Source organism: Mobula birostris, chromosome 3 (genome assembly GCF_030028105.1).
Source record: "Mobula birostris isolate sMobBir1 chromosome 3, sMobBir1.hap1, whole genome shotgun sequence".
Classification (NCBI taxonomy): Eukaryota; Metazoa; Chordata; class Chondrichthyes; order Myliobatiformes; family Myliobatidae; genus Mobula; species Mobula birostris.
The window spans coordinates 217,052,121-217,072,934 of record NC_092372.1 but is presented as its reverse complement, the minus strand read 5'-3'; the positions used below and the strand labels follow the sequence as shown (position 1 = coordinate 217,072,934).

The 20,814-nt window shown below is 45.2% G+C and overlaps 1 protein-coding gene across 4 annotated transcripts in view; it reads left to right on the top strand.

Annotated features, from left to right (window-relative positions):
- The window catches only part of scn5lab (sodium channel, voltage gated, type V-like, alpha b), a 480,040-nt gene extending 461,789 nt beyond the window's left edge, over window positions 1–18,251 (top strand). For all 4 annotated transcript variants that reach the window (XM_072254130.1, XM_072254129.1, XM_072254125.1 and 1 more), the window contains 2 exons: window positions 2,066–2,336; window positions 16,585–18,251. In XM_072254130.1, the coding sequence (XP_072110231.1) occupies window positions 2,066–2,336; window positions 16,585–17,819 (1,506 nt within the window). In that variant the 3' untranslated portion in view covers window positions 17,820–18,251. The remainder of the gene's footprint in view (window positions 1–2,065; window positions 2,337–16,584) is intronic.
- Window positions 18,252–20,814: the final 2,563 nt, after the last annotated feature.

Sequence of the window (20,814 nt, the reverse complement as noted above, 5' to 3'; positions counted from 1 at the left end):
CATGATCTTCTACAGATACCCAGTAGAGAGCATCCCAACATGCTGCATCACTGCTGGGTACAGAAGATGTACTGCAGTGGACAGGAAGGCTGTACAATGGGTAATCAAAATTACACAATACATGATCAGCACAGCTTACTCACCATCAAGGACATACATACAGAAGGGTGCTGGAAAAAGGCCAGCAATATCTTCGGCACTAAATTGACAACTGCATTAGTGCTTCTTCATGCACCTGTGCTGAGCTTGTCAATTTCATCATCTTTGCCTCCAACTTCCACCCTGCCCTTAAATTCACATGGTCCATTTCTGACCTCCCTCCCCTTTCTCAATCTCTCTGCCTCCATCTCTGGATCTACCTTTTATAAACCCACCAATTCCAACAGCTGTCTTGACTACATCTTTTGCCACCCCATCTCCTGTAAAAATGCCACTCCCTTTTCTCAGTTCCTTTGTCTCCACATTTATTCCCAGAATGAGGCTTTCCTTTCCTGGACTTTAGAGATGTCCTCCTTCGTCAAAGAACAGGGTTTCCCTCCTACCATTGATGCTGGCCTCATCCACATCTCCTCCATTTCGAGGATATCTGCATTCATCCCGTATTCCCACCATCTCAGTAGGGATAGATTAATCTTAATAAGGACCTCTTGTCCTCACCTACCACTCCATGAGACTCTGCATTCAACACATCATTCTCTGCAACTTTTGCTATTTTCAACGGGATCTTACCACCAAACATATCTTTACCTCCCCCCAGCTCCGCTTTCCACAGGGATTACTCCCTCCATGATTCCCTTGTCCATTTGTCCCTCCCCACTAATCTTCCTCCTGGCACTTATCCCTGCAAGTGTTACACTAGTCCAGTCACCTCCTCCCTCATCTCCATTCGGGACCCCAAACAGTCCTTCAAGGTGAGGCAACACTTCACCTGTGAATCTTTTGGGGTCATCCACTGTATCCAGTGCTCCCAAAACAGCTTCCTCTACTTTGCTGAAACTCAGTGTGGATAAGGAGACCACTTTGTGGAGCAGCTCAGCATCATCCACAATAAGTGGAATTTCCCGGTGGCTGAACATTTGAACTACTATTGCTATTTCTGTTCCAACATGTAGGTCCATGATCTCCTCTTCCTCCAGGATGACGTCACTCTCCGGTTTGGGGAGCAATGACTCATATTTCGTCTGGGCCGTCTCCAACCTGATGGAATTAATATCGATTTCTCCCAGTAATTTTCCCCTCCCTCTTTCCTCTTCTTCATTTTCCCACTCTGGCCTCTTACCTCTTCTCCTCACCTGCCTATCCCCTCCCTCGCCTTCCTTTTCCCATGCTCCACTCTCCTTTCTTATCAGATTCCTTTATCTCCAGCCCTTTACCTTTTCCACCTATCACCTCCCAGCTTCTTACTTCATCACTCCTCCCCCACCCACCTGGCTTCACCTATCACCTTCTACCTTGCCGTCCTTCCCCTCCTCCCACCTGTTTATTCTGGCATCTTGTCCCTTCCTTTCCGGTCCTGAAGAAGGGTCTCGAACCAAAATGTCAACTGTTTATTCATTTCCGTAGATGCTGCCTGACCTGCTGAATCCCATCAGTATTTTGTGTGTGTTGCTCTGGATTTCCAGCATCTGCAGGATCCCTTGTAAATATCCTGAAGGATCCCATCCACTGTACCCATGGACTGTTTGTCCCACTCCCATCAGGGAGGAAGCTACATAGCATCCACGCCAGGACCACCAGACTCAAAAACAGTTACTTTCTCCAAGCAGTAAGGCTGATCAACACCTCCAACCACCCCCCCACCACTACTTTATCACTTCCTGTCAGTCGCCTTATGTACAGACACTCCTGTGCCTAGTGTTATTTAATAGGTGTACAATCGATCTATATATGTAAACTATCTTATGCATTTATATTTATTGTGTTGGGTCTCTGCCTGAAACGTCAACTATTTATTCATCTCCATAGATGCTGCCTGACCTGCTGAGTTCCTCCAGCATTTTGTGTCTGTTGCTCTGTAACATCGCTGAGTTGTCATCCCTCTTTGTCCTTCCTTTCAACTTTCCAGAATAAATTCCAAGGACTGATCTTCGACCTGGTCATGAAGCAAGCCTTCGACATCATCATCATGATCCTGATCTGCCTTAACATGGTGACAATGATGGTGGAGACGGATGACATGGACCCCTACATGGAGAGGATCCTCTTCATTATCAACGTCATTTTCATTGCCATCTTCACCTCCGAGTGCGCGCTGAAGATCATCGCTCTGCGGCACTACTTCTTCACGATTGGCTGGAACATATTTGATTTTGTGGTGGTGATCCTCTCCATTATTGGTGGGTATGAACTGGGCTCGGGATTAATTCTTCGCCCAATTCTCTGTGCGTTCGGGTCCAACATGCCTCCACTCAGCCCACCATTCTTAGTTTTAGGCTGACTTTGAGTTCATGAAACCTTCTGATGTTCCCATATTGGGTCATCCATCCGACGTACGAAGTCCTCTAATGGCATCTTCCACATGAGCTGCAAGACCAAAGCTCCCTTCATTGTTGCCATTTTTCTGATGAATAGAATCAGAATCAGGGATAATAAGGGATTTACACTCAGTGGCCACTTTATTAGGTACACCTGTACCCCCCCCCACTTGTTAGTGTAAATATCTAATCAGCCAATCATGTGGCAGCAACTCGATGCATAAAAGCATGTAGGCACGGTCAAGCGGTTCAGTTATTATTCAGAACAAACATCGGAATGGGGGAAGAAATGTGATCTAAGTAACTTTGACCGTGGAATGATTGTTGGTGCCAGATGGGCTGGTTTGAGTAGTCAGAAAGTCTCCTGGAATTTTTACATGCAACAGTCTCTACAATTTACAAAGAATGGTGCAAGAGAAACAAACCACATCCAGTGGAAAGCAGTTCTAGGAGTGAAACCGTTTTGTTAATGAGAGAGGTCAGAGGAGAATGGCTGGACTGGTTCAATCTGACAGGAAGGTGATAATAACCCACAGAACTATGCGTTACACCAGTGGTGTGCAGAATAGCATCTCTGACTGCATAAATACATCAAACCGTGAAATGTACAGGCTACAACGGGTTGCACTCCTGTACCTAATAAAGTGGCCACTGAGTGTATTTGCTTATTTAGAGATAAAACTCCATTACGAACCGGAGCCCCTTATGGGTTTTATGCACCATGTTCTGAAATATGTGGTATTCTAATTTTAAATCCTACTTATTATAGTTATTGTAAACTGCTCACTAGAAAGGCTGATCATAAGCCACTTTTCTTTTCATCCCTTCCTTAAACTTGAGAGTGCACATTTTGGATTTAGATTTAGGAATACAACACAGTATCAGGCCCTTCCAGATCAATTCCATACAATTAACCTAATTTGGGAGGAAACATATGTGGTCACAGGAAGAACATTAAAACTGCTTACAGACAGCAGTGGAATTGAACCCAGGTCATTGGCACTGTGCTGGCCAATAATTTAATTCTGGAGTTTGAGCCAATATATCCATCTCAAATGATTTGCTAAGAAGTCCACTGATTTTCCAGATAGGATCATGCTGTCTCTCAGAGGGTATCAGCCATATTGTTCTATTCCTTTTATAAACTTCTCATGTCTAAGAGAAGTTTGGATAGATACATGGATGGGAGGGGTTTAGACGACTATGGTCCCGGTGAAGGACAGGGAGAATACTAGCTTGGCATGCACTGGCTGGATTGAAAGGCCTGTTTCTGTACTGCAGTGTTCTATAGCTCTATCTAGAAGCCTCACCAAACCAACTGCTTTCATCACCACCCCTGGTAACTTATTCCAACCACTTCTTCTCACATTACTTTTAAACTTCTCCCCTTTAAGAAAAGGATCTACTGCTTTCCCGGAATATATGATGAATAAACTCTTTGCGGGCTTCTGACCGGGTACAGTATCGATTTTAACTGACGTTTCATTGACAAGCTCTGCTATCTTCATCAGGGATGATGCCTGGGCATGTCTAGACTGGTGGTATTTATACCCCCGTCAACCTAATTGAATGAGGACTAACCAATCAGGAGGGATGGACGATGGGGGTATAAATACCACCAGAATAGACGTGCCTAAGGCATCATCCCTGATGAAGTTGGCAGAGTTTGTCAATGAAACATCAGTTAAAATCAACACCTGTACCTGGCTGGAAGCCCAAGAATTTATTTGTTCTCCCTTTTAACCTTAAGGCATGTCCTCTGGTGTTTGATATTTCCACACTAGGGAAAAGTACGCTCTCGACACCTCATATCAATTTAAAATCCTCTATCCGGTCTCCTCCTCAGCCTTCAATATTCTAGGAAGCACAACCCAAGTCTGTCCAACCACATTTTTTTTTAAAAACAGCACAGTACACACCATTCAACCCATGATAGTGTGCCAATTTTTTAACCTACTCTAAGATCAATCCCTCCTACATAGCCCTCTATTTTTCTATCCTTTTCTGTTGAAGAATCCTATAATCATACCTTTAAGCTTAATGAGCCCATTGCCCAAACGTTTTCTCTATGACCTTCAACTTCACAGAATGATTACACTGTCTAGTGGCTTCATTTAAGAATAATCCAGCTATGTCCCATTCCCCCTCGCTCTCCCTACTGCTCCAGGTATTGTTTGTGGATAGATTCTTTTTTTTTCAAATCTTGTGCATTAAAGCAGTTGACTTAAAGCAGGGTCTGAAAAAAAAATGCAGCCACTTGAAGATAAAATGAACAAAATATGGACGCTCAGTTCAATAGCTCAATAGTTCCATTTAATATCAGAGAAATGTATACAATATGCATCCTGAAATTCTTGGTTCTTCACAGACATCTGTGAAAAGAGAAGAGTGTCCCAAAGAATGAGGGACAGTAAAAATGTTAGATCCCAAAGCCCCCCCCTCCCCCCTCCCACACACAAGCAGCAGCAAAGCAATGACCCTCCCCCACTTCAGCAAAAAAATTATCAGCACACTCCACCCTCCAAGCAAGCAATAGCAAAACCCCCAAGAAAGACCATGATCTGCAGTACACCAAAAACTAATCATTCACCCGATAATTTAACATACCACAGGCTCTCTCTCTCCCCAATAAAGGGACAGAGCTGTCCCCTTTCACAGTGAGAGAAGAAATGACAAAACTCTTTGATTTGTGATGATAAAGCCTGTTGTATTGCTTCCCCCCCCACCCCCCGAGTTCTCTGACTTGAGAATCACAACAAAGGTATCCACCGAGTACAGAGCCGACAGCCGATCCTCTGTTCCCGGTGTTCCGTTTTCTCCCACCGCTCTTCAGTCAGCAGCACCAGCTTAGAAACGACTCATCCTCAGGGTCACGAAGCCTTGGAACTCCGAAGGCGTGCTCGTCTTCTAGGCTGTGTCCTTGAGATTTTGAAAAGCAGCTGGTCATGAGTCCCTGGGAGTGGGTCCCACCATCACAAGGAACCAAAGTCTGACTGTAACTCCAGGTCAGGGTCTCTGACAGAATCCTATCCACCCTGAAAAGGAAAAAGAGAGACCTCAAAAGATAGAAGTTAAGCTGTTTCTGCAACGAGCTTGAAGGAGTCATTGTTAAGTGCCATCGTAGCTTTCCCCTTTCTCAGTGGCCACTCTATTATGTACACCTGCTCGTTAATGCAAATATTTAATCAGCCAATCATGTGGCAGCAACTCAATTCATGAAAGCATGAAGACATGGTCAAGTGATTCAGTTGTTGTTTGGACCAAACATCAGAATGGGGAGGAAAAGTGACTTTAACCGTGGAATAATTGTTGGTATCAGACGGAGTGGTTTGAGTATCTCAGAAACTGCAGATCTCCTGGGTTTTTCTAGTTCTTACAGAGAGTACAAAAAAAACATCCAGTGAGCAGCAGTCTGTGGGTGAAAACACCTTGTTAATGAGGAGGGTCAGAGAGAATGGCTAGACTGGTTCAAGCTGACAGCAAAGCGATAGTAATTCAAAAAGCACGTGTAATAATGGTGCAGTGGAGAAGAGCTTCTCTAAATGCACAACATGTCAAACCTTGAACTGGATGGGCTACAGCAGCAGAAGACCACAAACATACACTCAGTGGCCACTTTATTAGGTGCAGAGGGTACCCAATAGACTGGCCACCAATAGTTGAATAGGTAGCAGAGAACTTAACAAGATTTGTTTTGCTGATCTGTGTTTTTGGGACAGAAACTAATGCTGACTAAAACTCATGTTAAGGCTGAGTAATCTGTTTAAGTTTGACCTGATCCATTGAGGACATGGAAGATCAAATTAAATCGACTCACCCACAAGACGACAGGAGCAGATCAGGCTTCTCTGAACCACCCACCAGCCTGTTAGACCATCACTGACCATCGCCCACTGAATCCTTGGTTCCTGGTGTGGAAAGGACCGCTTGCTCTTGGTTCTCTTTTATGAAGAAATCGTTGCTAATCTGAGGGGATAAGGCCAAATCAACACTGTAGTATATGGCCCGAATCCAGGCAAACAACTTTACTGCAGATTAGCAAAGATATGATGGACTGAAGACCCTTTTTCTGTCCCCGACCCTGGGAAAAGGGGGGCAACCGTCTAATTATTGATGAATCTGTGGAATTCATTGCCACGGACAGCTGTGGAGGCCAAATCATTGGGTATATTTAAAGTCGAGGTTGATAGGTTCTTGATTAGTAAGGGCATCAAAGGTTATGGTGAGAAGTCAAGAGAATGGGATGGAAAGGGAAAATAAATCAGCCATAATGAGTGTTTGACCACTCGATGGGCTAAATGGCCTAATCCTGCTCTTACATCATACAGTTTTATGTCCCTCATTATTTAATAAATCCCTTTGATGCCACTCTTCCCCCTCCAATGCTCCAGAGGGAAAAGCCCCAGCTTAACCAGCTACTTCTTATAACTGAACCACTTTAGCTCAGTCATGTCTCGGTGGATCTTTTCTACACCCTTTCCAGCTTGAAGACGTCATTCCAGAACTGTACATGGTGTTTGCCATGTGCATTATTGACGAAGTAGTACCTTTCCAAATCCGTACTGAAAGACCACAACACCACAAGAAATTGGAGCAGAATTAGGCCATTTGGCCCATCAAGTCTGCTCTGCCGTTTCATCATGGCTGATCCATTTCCCTCTCAACCCCATTCACCCGCCTTCTCTCCATAACTTTTCAAAGAACATAGAACAGTACAGCACAGTACAGGCCCACCACTGACTTAGGCAGTGCATTCCACGCACCAACCACTCTCTGAGTAAAAACCTTCCTCTAATATCCCCCTTGAACTTCCCACCCCTTACCTTAAAGCCATGTCCACTTGTATTGAGCAGTGGTGCCCTGGGGAAGAGGCGCTGGCTGTCCACTCTATCTATTCCTCTTAATATCTTGTATATCTCTATCATGTCTCCTCTCACCCTCTTTCTCTCCAGAGAGTAAAGCCCTAGCTCCCGTAATCTCTGATCATAATGCCTACTCTCTAAACCAGGCAGCATCCTGGTAAATCTCCTCTGTACCCTTCCTATAGTGAGGTGACCAGAACTGGACACAGTACTCCAAGTGTGGCCTAACCAGAGTTATATAGTGCTGCATCATTACCCCGCGACTCTTAAACTCTATCCCTCGACTTATGAAAGCTTTCTTAACTACCCTATCTACCTGTGAGGCAACTTTCAGGGATCTATGGAGATGTACCCCCAGATCCCTCTGCTCCTCCACACTTCCAAGTATCCTGCCATTTACTTTGTACTCTGCCTTGGAGTTTGTCCTTCCAAAGTGTACCACCTCACACTTCTCCGGGTTGAACTCCATCTGCCACTTCTCAGCCCACTTCTGCATCTTATCAATGTCTCTCTGCAATCTTCGACAATCCTCTACACTATCCACAACACCACCAACCTTTGTGTCGTCTGCAAACTTGCCAACACACCCTTCTACCCCCACATCTAGGTTGTTAATAAAAATCACAAAAAGTAGAGGTCCCTGAACCGATCCCTGTGGGACACCACTAGCCACAACCCTCCAATCGGAATGTACTCCCTTCACCACGAGCCTCTGCTTTCTGCAGGCAAGCCAATTCTGAATCCACTTGGCCAAACTTCCCAGGATCCCATGCCTTCTGACTTTCTGAATAAGCCTACCATGTGGAACCTTGTCAAATGCCTTACTAAAATCCATGTAGATCACATCCAATGCACTACCCTCATCTATATGCCTGGTCACCTCCTCAAAGAACTCTATCAGGCTTGTTAGACCGTCCCTGATCAGACCATGATTCTCTAAATGCCCACAGATCTTATCTCTAAGAATCTTTTCCAACAGCTTTCCCACCGCAGACGCAAGGCTCACTGGTCTATAATTACCCGGACTCTCCCTACTACCTTTTTTGAACAAAGAGACAACATTCGCCTCCCTCCAATCCTCCGGTACCATTCTCGTGGACAACGAAGACATAAAGATCCTAGCCAGAGGCTCAGCAATCTCTTCCCTCGCCTCGTGGAGCAGCCTGGGGAATATTCCGTCAGGCCCCTGGGACTTATCGGTCCTAATGTATTTTAACAACTCCAACACTTCCTCTCCCTTAATATCAACATGCTCCAGAACATCAACTTCACTCATATTGTCCTTACCGTCATCAAGTTCCCTCTCATTGGTGAATACCGAAGAGAAGTATTCATTGAGGACCTTGCTCACTTCCACACCCTCCAGGCACATCTTCCCATCTTTATCTCTAATCGGTCCTATCTTCACGCCTGTCATCCTTTTGTTCTTCACATAATTGAAGAACGCCTTGGGATTCTCCTTTACCCTACTCGCCAAGGACTTCTCATGCCCCCTTCTTGCTCTCCTCATCCCCTTCTTAAGCTTCTTTCTTGCTTCCCTATATTCCTCAATGGACCCATCTGATCCTTGCTTCCTAAACCTCATGTATGCTGCCTTCTTCCACCTGACCAGATTTTCCACCTCACTTAGAAACATAGAAACATAGAAAATAGGTGCAGAAGTAGGCCATTCGGCCCTTCGAGCCTGCACCGCCATTCAGTATGATCATGGCTGATCATCCAACTCAGAACCCTGTACCAGCCTTCCCTCCATACCCCCAATCCCTTTAGCCACAAGGGCCATATCTAACTCCCTTTTAAATATAGCCAATGAACTGGCCTCAACTGTTTCCTGTGGCAGAGAATTCCACAGATTCACCACTCTCTGTGTGAAGAAGTTTTTCTTAATCTCGGTCCTAAAAGGCTTCCCCTTTATCCTCAAACTGTGACCTCTCGTTCTGGACTTCCCCAACATCGGGAACAATCTTCCTGCATCTAGCCTGTCCAATTCCTTTAGGATCTTATACGTTTCAATCAGATCCTCCCTCAATCTTCTAAATTCCAACGAGTATAAGCCAAGTTCATCCAGTCTTTCAACATATGAAAGTCCTGCCATCCCAGGAATCAATCTGGTGAACCTTCTTTGTACTCCTTCTATGGCAAGGATGTCTTTCCTCAGATTAGGGGACCAAAACTTCACACAATACTCCAGGTGTGGTCTCACCAAGGCCTTGTACAACAGCAGTAGTACCTCCCTACTCCTGTACTTGAATCCTCTTGCTATAAATGCCAGCATACCATTCGCCTTTTTCACCGCCTGCTGTACCTACATGCCCACTTTCAATGACTGGTGTATAATGACACCCAGATCTCGTTGCACCTCCCCTTTTCCTAATCGGCCACCATTCAGATAATAATCTGTTTTCCTGTTTTTGCCACCAAAGTGGATAACTTCATATTTATCCACATTAAATTGCATCTGCCATGAATTTGCCCACTCACCTAACCTATCCAAGTCACCCTGCATCCTCTTAGCATCCTCCTCACAGCTAACACTGCCGCCCAGCTTCGTGTCATCCGCAAACTTGGAGATGCTGCATTTAATTCCCTCATCCAAGTCATTAATATATATTGTAAACAACTGGGGTCCCAGCACTGAGCCTTGCGGTACCCCACTAGTCACTGCCTGCCATTCTGAAAAGGTCCCGTTTATTCCCACTCGTTGCTTCCTGTCTGCCAACCAATTCTCTATCCACATCAATACCTTACCCCCAATACCGTGTGCTTTAAGTTTGCACACTAATCTCCTGTATGGGACCTTGTCAAAAGCCTTTTGAAAATCCAAATATACCACATCCACTGGTTCTCCCCTATCCACTCTACTAGTTACATCCTTGTCACTTGTCACCCATGGTTCCTTCACCCTACCATTCTTTATCTTCCTCACCGGGACAAATTTATCGCTAACATCCTGCAAGAGATCCCTAAACATCGACCACATGTCCATAGTACATTTCCCTGCAAAAACATCATCCCAAATCACACCCGCAAGTTCTAGCCTTATAGCCTCATAATTTGCCCTTCCCCAATTAAAACTTTTCCTGTTCTCTTTAATTCGATCCTTTTCCATGATAATGCTAAAGGCCAGGGAACGGTGGTCACTGTCCCCCAGATGCTCACCCACTGAGAGATCTGTGACCTGACCCGGTTCATTACCTAGTACTAGATCTAGTATGGGATTCCCCCTGGTCGGCCTGTCCACATACTGTGACAGGAATCCGTCCTGAACACACTTAACAAACTCTGCCCCATCTAAACCATGGGAACTAATCAGGTGCCAATCAATATTAGGGGAGTTAAAGTCACCCATGATAACAACCCTGTTATTTTTGCACCTTTCCAAAATCTGCCTTCCAATCTGCTATTCGGTATCTCTGCGGCTACCAGGGGGCCTATAGAATACCCCCAATAGAGTAACTGCTCCCTTCCTGTTCCTGACTTTACCCATACTGACTCAAAAGAGGATCCTGCTACATTACCCACCCTTTCTGTAGCTGTAATAGTATCCCTGACCAGTAATGCCCTCTTGTTTTTAGGAGGATGTTTAGGCACCCCAAATTTGATTTGGTGTCATAAGCCTCCTCCTGAGCATGATGGCACCAGCACAGATACTGCCATTGCATTATTGTTATTGGAAGCAGAAATGTATCCTCACAGGGAATAATTACACCTTTATCTTTTCACACGCAAATTGGCTTCAACAAATTAACACATCAAACCTGTCTTTTATATTTGGTAAATATAAAGGCTTTTCCCTCTCTGTCGTATTTAGAGAGCACCTGAAACGCATTATCATTTGCATTAGTCAAATGGAAATCAGAAAACTTCAAACATAACTTCCTCACAAGCAGCACAATCACTGACAGATAAAAGTAATTGGAGTAAGTTGGGTTTTGGCCACAAAGCCAGCTGTGCCAATGAGATGAAGGGGGTTCTACTCTAATTTTGATCTAGTTCCCAGCACACAATGGGAATCAAACATTATTTTGGAATGCATCACTCACTGATAGGAGGTGAACATGCTCAAGATTTTGACTACAAGGAACTAAAAGTAACCCCAGGCAATTTCTATAATAAGGACATGTTTGGCACAGCTTTGTGGGCCGAAGGGCCTGTATTGTGCTGCAGGCTTTCTATGTTTCTAAGATTTGCTTTTTCCTAATTGCATGATGCATCTGGACATTGGATTTCAATTACTTTCAATTACAGATGGCTGTGGAGGCCAAGTCATTGGATATATTTAAAGCGGAGGTGGATAGATTCTTGATTAGTAATGGTGACAAAGATTATGAGAAGGTTGGAGAATGGGGATGAGAGGAATATTAAATCAGCTGTGATTGACTGGCAGAGCAGTCTCAATAGGCCAAATGGCCTAACCCTGCTCTTATGTTCTAAATGCTCCTAACGTATCTGCTTCTGCCACCAACACAGACAGTGCATTCCACGCAGCAACCATTCTGTGTAAAAAAAACTTACCTCTGACACACCCCCTACAATTTTCCTTCAATTACCTCAAAATTATGCCCCCTCATATTAGCCATTTCGCAAAAAGTCTCTGGCTAGCCATTCAATCTATTCCTTTTATCATCTTGTACACCTCCATTAAGTTACCTTTCATCCTCCCGCACTTCAAAGAGAAAAGCCCAAGCCTGCTCAACCTATCCTCATAAACCCTGCTCTCTAATCCAGGGAACATCCTGGTAAATCTCCTCTGCACCCTCTCTGAAGTTTCCACATCCTTCCTATAATGAATGAGGTGTCTAGAAATGAACACAATACTCCAAGTACTTGCATACAAGGACAGCCAAATTCCTTTGTATAACAACATTTCCCAAACTCTCACAATTTAAAAATGCTCAGGATTTCTGGAGGAAAATTGTCAGCTGACATTTCAGATCTGAACTGCAGTGAAAGCTCTTCATCTCGTTGGCACAGGCGGGTCTATGACCAGGTGAAGGAAGTTGACCCCAAATATTGAATGTCCATTTTCGCCACTGTGTTCCTCCAGGAAGTTGAGTACTCCTCCAGATTCTTGCAGCTGAAATCTCTGATGTTTCCTCCCTCAATGAACGACCTCAATTTTTCCCATATTGAGCCCTGTAGTTCCCACATTCCATTTGTCTATATCCTCATAAGGGGTGGTGGGGTGGAGATACACCTCTATCAAAGCAGATGTAAGGTGCTCCTTCCCTCTGCTAGTCTGCGGATCACCCTCGGTCAAGGTGTTGCACCTGCTTAGCCCCCTGATCAGGGTCACTTGAAGCCACCGGAACAGGTAGTGGATGGTCGTATGAGCAGCTGGTGCACATCATAAGATCTGGTTACACAACCACACTGACACCAGACAATCTCTGATGAGTATTGATAATGGCTAGGGTCACCTGTCTTGTAAAGACACTGCCCAGAAGGCAATGGCAAACCACTTCTGTAGTAAAATTTGCCAAGGAATCATGGTTATGGATAAGACCATGATCGCCCACGTCATAGCACATGGCGCATAATGATAATGATATCCTCATCCTCAGCAACACTCACATTCCTGTTGTGACATGAACAAAATCACCAGAGAGACTCTGAAGCTAGTGAATGTATAGTGCTTATAAAAAGTATTCGCCCTCTTTGGAAGGCTATCTGCAATTCGATGCCAGAGGAAGTAGTGGAGGCAGATACCATTACAACATTTAAAGGAACATGAATGGGAAAGGTATAGAGAAGTACAGGTTTAAGACAGGCAAATGGGATTAGCCTAGACTGGTATTATTCTTGCTCCCTCTATCCCCAACTCCCTGTATAGATAAATCCGGCTGAAAGGGTCTGCTTATAGTGCCTATAAAAACTATTCACTGCCCTTGGAAGTTTTCATGTGTTATTGTTTTACAACATTGAATCACAGTGTATTTCATCTGGCTTTTTTGACACTGATCAACAGAAACAACTCTTTCATGTCAAAGTGAAAACAAATTTCTACAAATTGGTCTAAATTCATTCCAATTGTTAAACATAAAATAATTGATTGAGTATTCACCCCCTTCAAGTCAATATTTAGTAGATGCACTTTTGGCAGCAATTACAGCCTTGAGTCAGTACGGATAGGTCTTATCAGCTTTGCACATCTGGACACTGCAATTTTTCTCCATTCTTCTTTCCAAAACTGCTCTAGCTCTGTCAGATTGCATGGGGATCATGAGTGAACAGCACTTTTCAAGAACAGCCACAAATTCTCGGTTAGATTGAGGTCTGGACTCTGACTTGGCCACTCCAGGACATTAATTTTGTTGTTTTTTAAGCCATTCCTGTGTAGCTTTGGGGTCACTATTTTGCTAGAAAACAAATCTTCTCCCAAGTCACAGTTTTCTTGCAAACTGTATCAGGTTTTCCTCCTGGATTTCCCTGTATTTTGCTGCATTCATTTTACCCTCTAACTACACAAGCCTTCCAGGGCCTGCTGCAAGTGAAGCATCCCCACAGTATGATGCAGCCACCACCGTGCTTCATAGAAACATAGAAAATAGGTGCAGGAGTAGGCCATTCGGCCCTTCGAGACTGCACCGCCATTTATTATGATCATGGCTGATCATCCAACTCAGAACCCCGCCCCAGCCTTCCCTCCATACCCCCTGACCCCCATAGCCACAAGGGCCATATCTAACTCCCTCTTAAATATAGCCAATGAACTGGCCTCAACTGTTTCCTGTGGCAGAGAATTCCACAGATTCACCACTCTCTGTGTGAAGAAGTTTTTCCTAATCTCGGTCCTAAAAGGCTTCCCCTCTATCCTCAAACTGTGGCCCCTCGTTCTGGACTTCCCCAACATCGGGAACAATCTTCCTGCATCTAGCCTGTCCAATCCCTTTAGGATCTTATACGTTTCAATCAGATCCCCCCTCAATCTTCTAAATTCCAATGAGCACAAGCCCAGTTCATCCAGTCTTTCTTCATATGAAAGTCCTGCCATCCCAGGAATCAATCTGGTGAACCTTCTTTGTACTCCCTCTATGGCAAGGATGTCTTTCCTCAGATTAGGGGACCAAAACTGTACACAATACTCCAGGTGTGGTCTCACCAAGGCCTTGTACAACTGCAGTAGTACCTCCCTGCTCCTGTACTCGAATCCTCTCGCTATAAATGCCAGCATACCATTCGCTATTAGGTCTCACTGTAGGTCTCATCTGCGCAGTCCGGCAGAGATGACTTCTCATGCTAGGCCAGGCGTGTCCCCCTCTCAATGGGGTATGATGCCCGCCGGCTATCCTCACCTGGTTTAGCCCGCCTGTCAAAGCAGTGTAGCAGAGCGTGGCCACTGTTGCATGCAAACACGTCTTGGAGCCACATGTGAGAGCTGGGAACCTGGTGCCTCCAAGCCTTGCCCACTTAAGTGTCTGTCTAAAAGCCTCTTAAACACAATAATAGTATTCTCTCCTCCACCTCCTCTGGTAGGTTCCAGATACAAAGAGTAGCTTTATTTATTTGCCACAAGTCCATCAAAACATGGAAACAACCAAAACAATCAAGGATTCCTCCCACCCCGGATATTCTCTCTTCTCCCTCTCTGGATGGGCAGAAGATACAAAAACTTGAGATCACATACCACCAGGCTCAAGGACAGTTTCTATCTCACTGTTATCAAGCTCTTGAAAGGACCTCTCATTCACTGCAGTTTAACTCGATCTCCCAGTCTACCTTGTCGTGGCTCCTGCAATTTAAGACTCTTCCTCAGGGCAGAAATGGCTAATGTGAGCAGCCATAATTTTAAGGTGATTGGAGGGAACTTTGGGGGGGTGGGATGTTAGAAGTAAGTTTTTTTTACATAAAATGTGACAAGAAAGCTTAACCCTCCATTTTTCTTTAATCCATATGCCCATCTATGAGTTTCTAAATGCCCTTAATGTAACCGCCACCCCTGGAAATCTATTCCAGGCCCTTCACCCTCTGTGTAAAAAAGCATACCCCTTACACTTCCTCCACTCACTTCAAAAGGATACTCTCTGGGATTAGCCGTTACCACCCTGGGAAAAAAAGGCCTGTGAAAATCTTAAGATTCTATATCCTCTGCTAGATTAAAAAATGATTGAACCGGAGCCAAGTGTAGAATAAGGTCCAGAGTTAACTCAGACTCAGAATAAACAAGACGACACCAAAAGGCAAAATCACTAGTAGTAGTACTAGAAATGGAACTCCTACCATTGAGCACAGAATGCTCAGCACGTGGCTTTTAAGTACAGACTTTCCATGAAGGAGTGTGGCAGGCAATAATTAACCGTCTGAGTCTTAAAGGGACAGCGGCAGCTAACCACTCTCCAGTGAATTGGAGTGCCGAAACTTGGATGCCTGCTGCTGTTCAGTCGCCGACCACGACAAAGAGAGTGACGAGTGCATGGAACGAGCTGCCAGTAGTGGTGGTACAGGCAGACACATGAGGAACATTTAAGAGACACTTACACAGGCACATGAATGAAAAGGAAATGGAGGGTTATGTGGAAGGGAACAGTTAGATTGACCTTAGAGTAGACTAAAAGGTGGCCACGACATTGTGGTTTAAAGCGCCTATACTGTGCTGTATGGTTCTAAGTTCTGATCATCCATTGCACCTTCTCTGTGCCTACAACACTATATTCTGCATCCCATTTTCCTATTTCTACCTCACTGTACTTCGGTAAGGCATGACCTGCCTGGTGGGAATGCAAACCAAAAGTCTGTTTTCACTCTGTCTTGGTACTTGTGTCATTAGTAAGCCAGCAGGGCGGTGTAGTGGTCAGCGTAATGCTTTACAACACCAGCTGTAAGATTGCAGTTCAGTTCCTGCTGCTGACCGTAAGGTCTTTGTACATTGTACCACAGACCCCGTAGGTTTAATCAGGAGCTGCAGTTTCCTCCCACATTTCAAGGATGTACGCTTTAAGGTTAGTCAGTTGTGAGCATGTTATGTTGGCACCAGAAGCGTGGCAAAATGTGTGGGCTGCCCCCCCACCAATCTGTACATTCAGACTGTGTGGGTCATTGATGCAAGTGATGCATTTCACCGAATGCTTCAATGTACATGTGACAAATGAAGCTCATCTACAGTACATCTTAGTACCAATAAACCTCATGAACTAATCTGTCAGCTTCTGGGCCTCATATCCCCTTACACGGCCCTCCATGCTGTTGTGTTTGATGCTGATGGTGGTGTGATGGGAATGATTAGGACTGGTTTCGATCTCCCCCCACAGGTATCGTGCTCTCGGACCTCATTGAGAAGTACTTTGTGTCCCCAACGCTCTTCAGAGTCATCCGCCTGGCACGCATCGGTCGGATTCTCCGGCTCATCCGAGGGGCCAAGGGGATCAGGACTTTGCTGTTCGCCTTAATGATGTCACTGCCAGCACTGTTCAACATCGGCCTCCTCCTGTTCCTGGTCATGTTCATCTATGCCATCTTCGGCATGGCCAACTTCGCCTACGTGAGGAAGGAGGACGGCATTGACGACATGTTCAACTTCGAGACCTTCGGCAACAGCATGATCTGCCTCTTCCAGATTACAACGTCCGCAGGCTGGGACGGCCTACTCAGCCCCATCCTGAACACCGAGAGCCCGGACTGTGACCCTTTGAAGGAGAACCAGGGCACGAGCGTCAAGGGAGACTGCGGCAACCAGTCGGTGGGGATTTTCTTCTTCGTCAGCTACATCATCATCTCCTTTCTCATTGTGGTCAACATGTACATCGCCATTATCCTGGAAAACTTCAGCGTGGCCACCGAGGAGAGCTCAGAACCTCTCAGCGAGGACGACTTCGAGATGTTCTATGAGGTGTGGGAGAAGTTTGACTCTGAGGCGACACAGTTCATTGAGTACTCGGCGCTGTCTGACTTTGCAGATGCCCTGAAAGAGCCCCTCCGTGTGGCCAAGCCCAACAAACTCAAACTCATCGCCATGGACCTGCCCATGGTGAGTGGGGACCGGATCCACTGCCTCGACATCCTCTTCGCCTTCACCAAGAGGGTGCTGGGGGAGTCGGGTGAGATGGATGCCCTCAAGCTGCAGATGGAGGAGAAGTTTATGGCGGCCAACCCCTCCAAGATCTCCTACGAGCCCATTACTACTACCCTTCGGAGGAAGCAGGAGGAGGTGTCCGCTATTGTCATCCAGCGGGCGTACAGGAGTCACCTGCTGCGCCGCTCGGTCCGCCAGGCGTCTTTTATGTACCGCCACCGGACCAGCGATGTGAACGTTATTGTGGAGGAGGCCCCGGAAAGAGAAGGGCTGATCGCTGTCATGATCAGGGAGAACTTCAGCCCCGAACTGGAGAGGTCAGAGACAATGTCCTCCTCCTCCTCTCCACCGTCCTACAACAGCGTCACCAGGGCCGCCAGTGAGAACATTGTGGTGAAAGTAACTGACCTCGGAACCCATGAATTAAGTGACTCGATCAGACGCCTCGACAGAGACAGGGAGTCTGTGGTGTAACAACAAATGCTTTCAACAATGTCTTGTTTACACATGCACGGTCGACATGCTTGTCATGGAAGATAAGGAGAGGAAAAAATTAAAGCTTTTTTTTCACTTCGTTGAAAGTTCAGGCTTAAGGGACGTGTTTGACCTTTGACCTTGGCTCTGCCAAGTTTTGCTTTGAGCTTTATATTAACAAGGAAGGAGCCACACGGGACTGTGGCGGTGATATCGATAATGTTGTGGGCTGGGATCAGGAAACAAAACACAACGCTATCACTACTTGCGTGCGATTAGTGATGGCCGTATGCATTTATTTGAGATAATATAATGGTGTGTCTCTTGCTGGATATGTATGACCTTGCATTAACAATTATCACAATTTCTGTAGCAAATGTAACACTTATTGCATATGTTATGGGTCTTTCATAAATTTATTATTATATTTGATATTTTTCTATCCGAAGCATATAAACGTTGGTTTTTGCACCAGGATTGAAGGCCCTGCCCCCTTGAACTTCAGGCCCCTTCTCCTGCAGCTGCACCAACAGAACCGCTCACCTTGGTTCAGGACAGCTCTTATGCTGCCACAGACCACCGACGCCGAGGGTGGCCCGGCACACCAAGCCCGCCTCCCCCGAAGCCTCCAGGCACGACAGCGCCGACCGAGAACCAGCGTCTGAGGAGGAGGAGGTGGTGGGGGTGTGCGAGGGACATGGGGGTGGCAGGGAGCGATGTTAACGGCTTGGACTTGTCCTTTCTCCCGAGTTGGCTGCTCACCGTGGGGTGGGGACAGAAAGTTAGCCGCAAAGAGACTCCAAGCAGGCGGGAAATGGACTGGCTTCCCTCCCCCGCCAACTGATGTGAAACCAAAACCAAACCAAAAACAAAAGACAGATGGAAAACATTTGACTCGTGTTGCTGAGATTGCACAGTTTTTATGCAACCTGTTTTTTTTTAAGTTATTCCATGTTCTTTCTTTCCTTTCTGTGTATTGTTTATTGCTGGGAATGTTGGTGACTTCAGAGTGTCCGCCTAACTCACCTCTGCTGCCTTCAAGGAGTTTACGTGATGTTCATCTGCAAAACAGAGACCCGACCCAGTCACCCAGGCAAAGGCCGAAGGCATTAACTCCTCGGCTGCATTTCATCAACAAAGAGATGAACCCCTTCGAACGTCTCATTTTTTTTTCTGTTTTATTTATTATGCGTTACGTAAATCGAGATAGGAATGCTTCTATCACGAATTAATGAAAGAGTGCCGCTTTAAATTGAAACAAAATCTGTGTGTCTTCTTTGCTCTTTACCTGCAGTTGGGTCGAACCTTTCACATCGGAAAAACACCTTTCTTCTCGGATCAGGCCATGGAATCTGAATTAGGTTTATGTCACTATCATATGTCATGAAATACGTTGTTTTGTGGCAGCAGAACATTACAATACACAATTTTTAAAAGCTAATTTATAATAAGATATATAATTCAATTAAATAAGTAGTGGGAAAAGACAGCAAAAAAATGGCTGAGGTTGTTAACGTTGTCCATTTATAAATCTGATGGTGGAGGGGAAAAAGATGTTCCTAAAACATTCAGTGTGTGTCTTCAGGCTCCTATACCACCTTCTTGATGAGGTCATATCCTGGGTGATGGGAGTCCTCAATGATGGATACTGCCTTTTGAGGCATCACCTTTTGAAGATAACCTGCTGTGGGAAATGTGTCTACTAGATGATTCGTTAGGGGAAATGGGGTGGGATGGTGTCATTTTATCGGTATTTTTACCTGATTTTCCCCATGGAATGAGTCTGGCCACTGGCTCGCCAATCACGGAAGATAATAGAGCGAAAACATAAACACAAGAGATTCTGCAGATGCCGGAACTGCAGAGTAACACACGTACAAAATGTTGAATGAAGTCAGCAGGTCACCCAGCATCGATGGAGAGGAATAAAGAACTGACTGAGTCAGATTTAATATCACTGGCATATGTTGTGAAATTTGTTGTTTTGCAGCAGCAGTATAATGCAATACACATTTTTAAAAGCTGTAATTTACAATAAGAAATATATATAATTAAGTAAGTCATGCCAAAAGACAGCAAGAAAATATATTATTGAAATAGTGTACATGGGTTTATTGTCCTTTCAAAAACCGGATGGCTTTGGAGAAGAAACCGTTCCTAAAACTTGGAGTGTGCGTCTTCAGGCTCCTGTAGCCCCTCCTTAGAGGTAGCAATGAGAAGAAGTCATGTCCTGGAGGATAGAACCATAGAACCACAGAAACTACAGCACAGAAACAGGCCCTTTGGCCCTTCTTGGCTGTGCCGAACCATTTTCTGCCTAGTCCCACTGACCTGCACACAGACCATATCCCTCCATACACCTCCCATCCATGTATCTGTCCAATTTATTCTTAAATGTTAAAAAAGAACCCGCATTTACCACCTCGTCTGGCAGCTCATTCCATACTCCCACCACTCTCTGTGTGAAGAAGCCCCCCCCAATGTTCCCTTTAAACTTTTCCCCTCTCACCCTTAACCCATGTCCTCTGGTTTTTTTCTCCCCTTGCCTCAGTGGAAAAAGCCTGCTTGCATTCACTCTATCTATACCCATCATAATTTTATATACCTCTATCAAATCTCCCCTCATTCTTCTACGCTCCAGGGAATAAAGTCCTAACCTATTCAACCTTTCTCTGTAACTGAATTTCTCAAGTCCCGGCAACATCCTTGTAAACCTTCTCTGCACTCTTTCAACCTTATTTATGTCCTTCCTGTAATTTGGTGACCAAAACTGAACACAATACTCCAGATTCGGCCTCACCAATGCCTTATACAACCTCATCATAACATTCCAGCTCTTATACTCAATACTTCGATTAATAAAGGCCAATGTACCAAAAGCTCTCTTTACGACCCTATCTACCTGTGACGACACTTTTAGGGAATTTTGTATCTGTATTCCCAGATCCCTCTGTTCCACTGCACTCCTCAGTGCCTTACCATTAACCCTGTATGT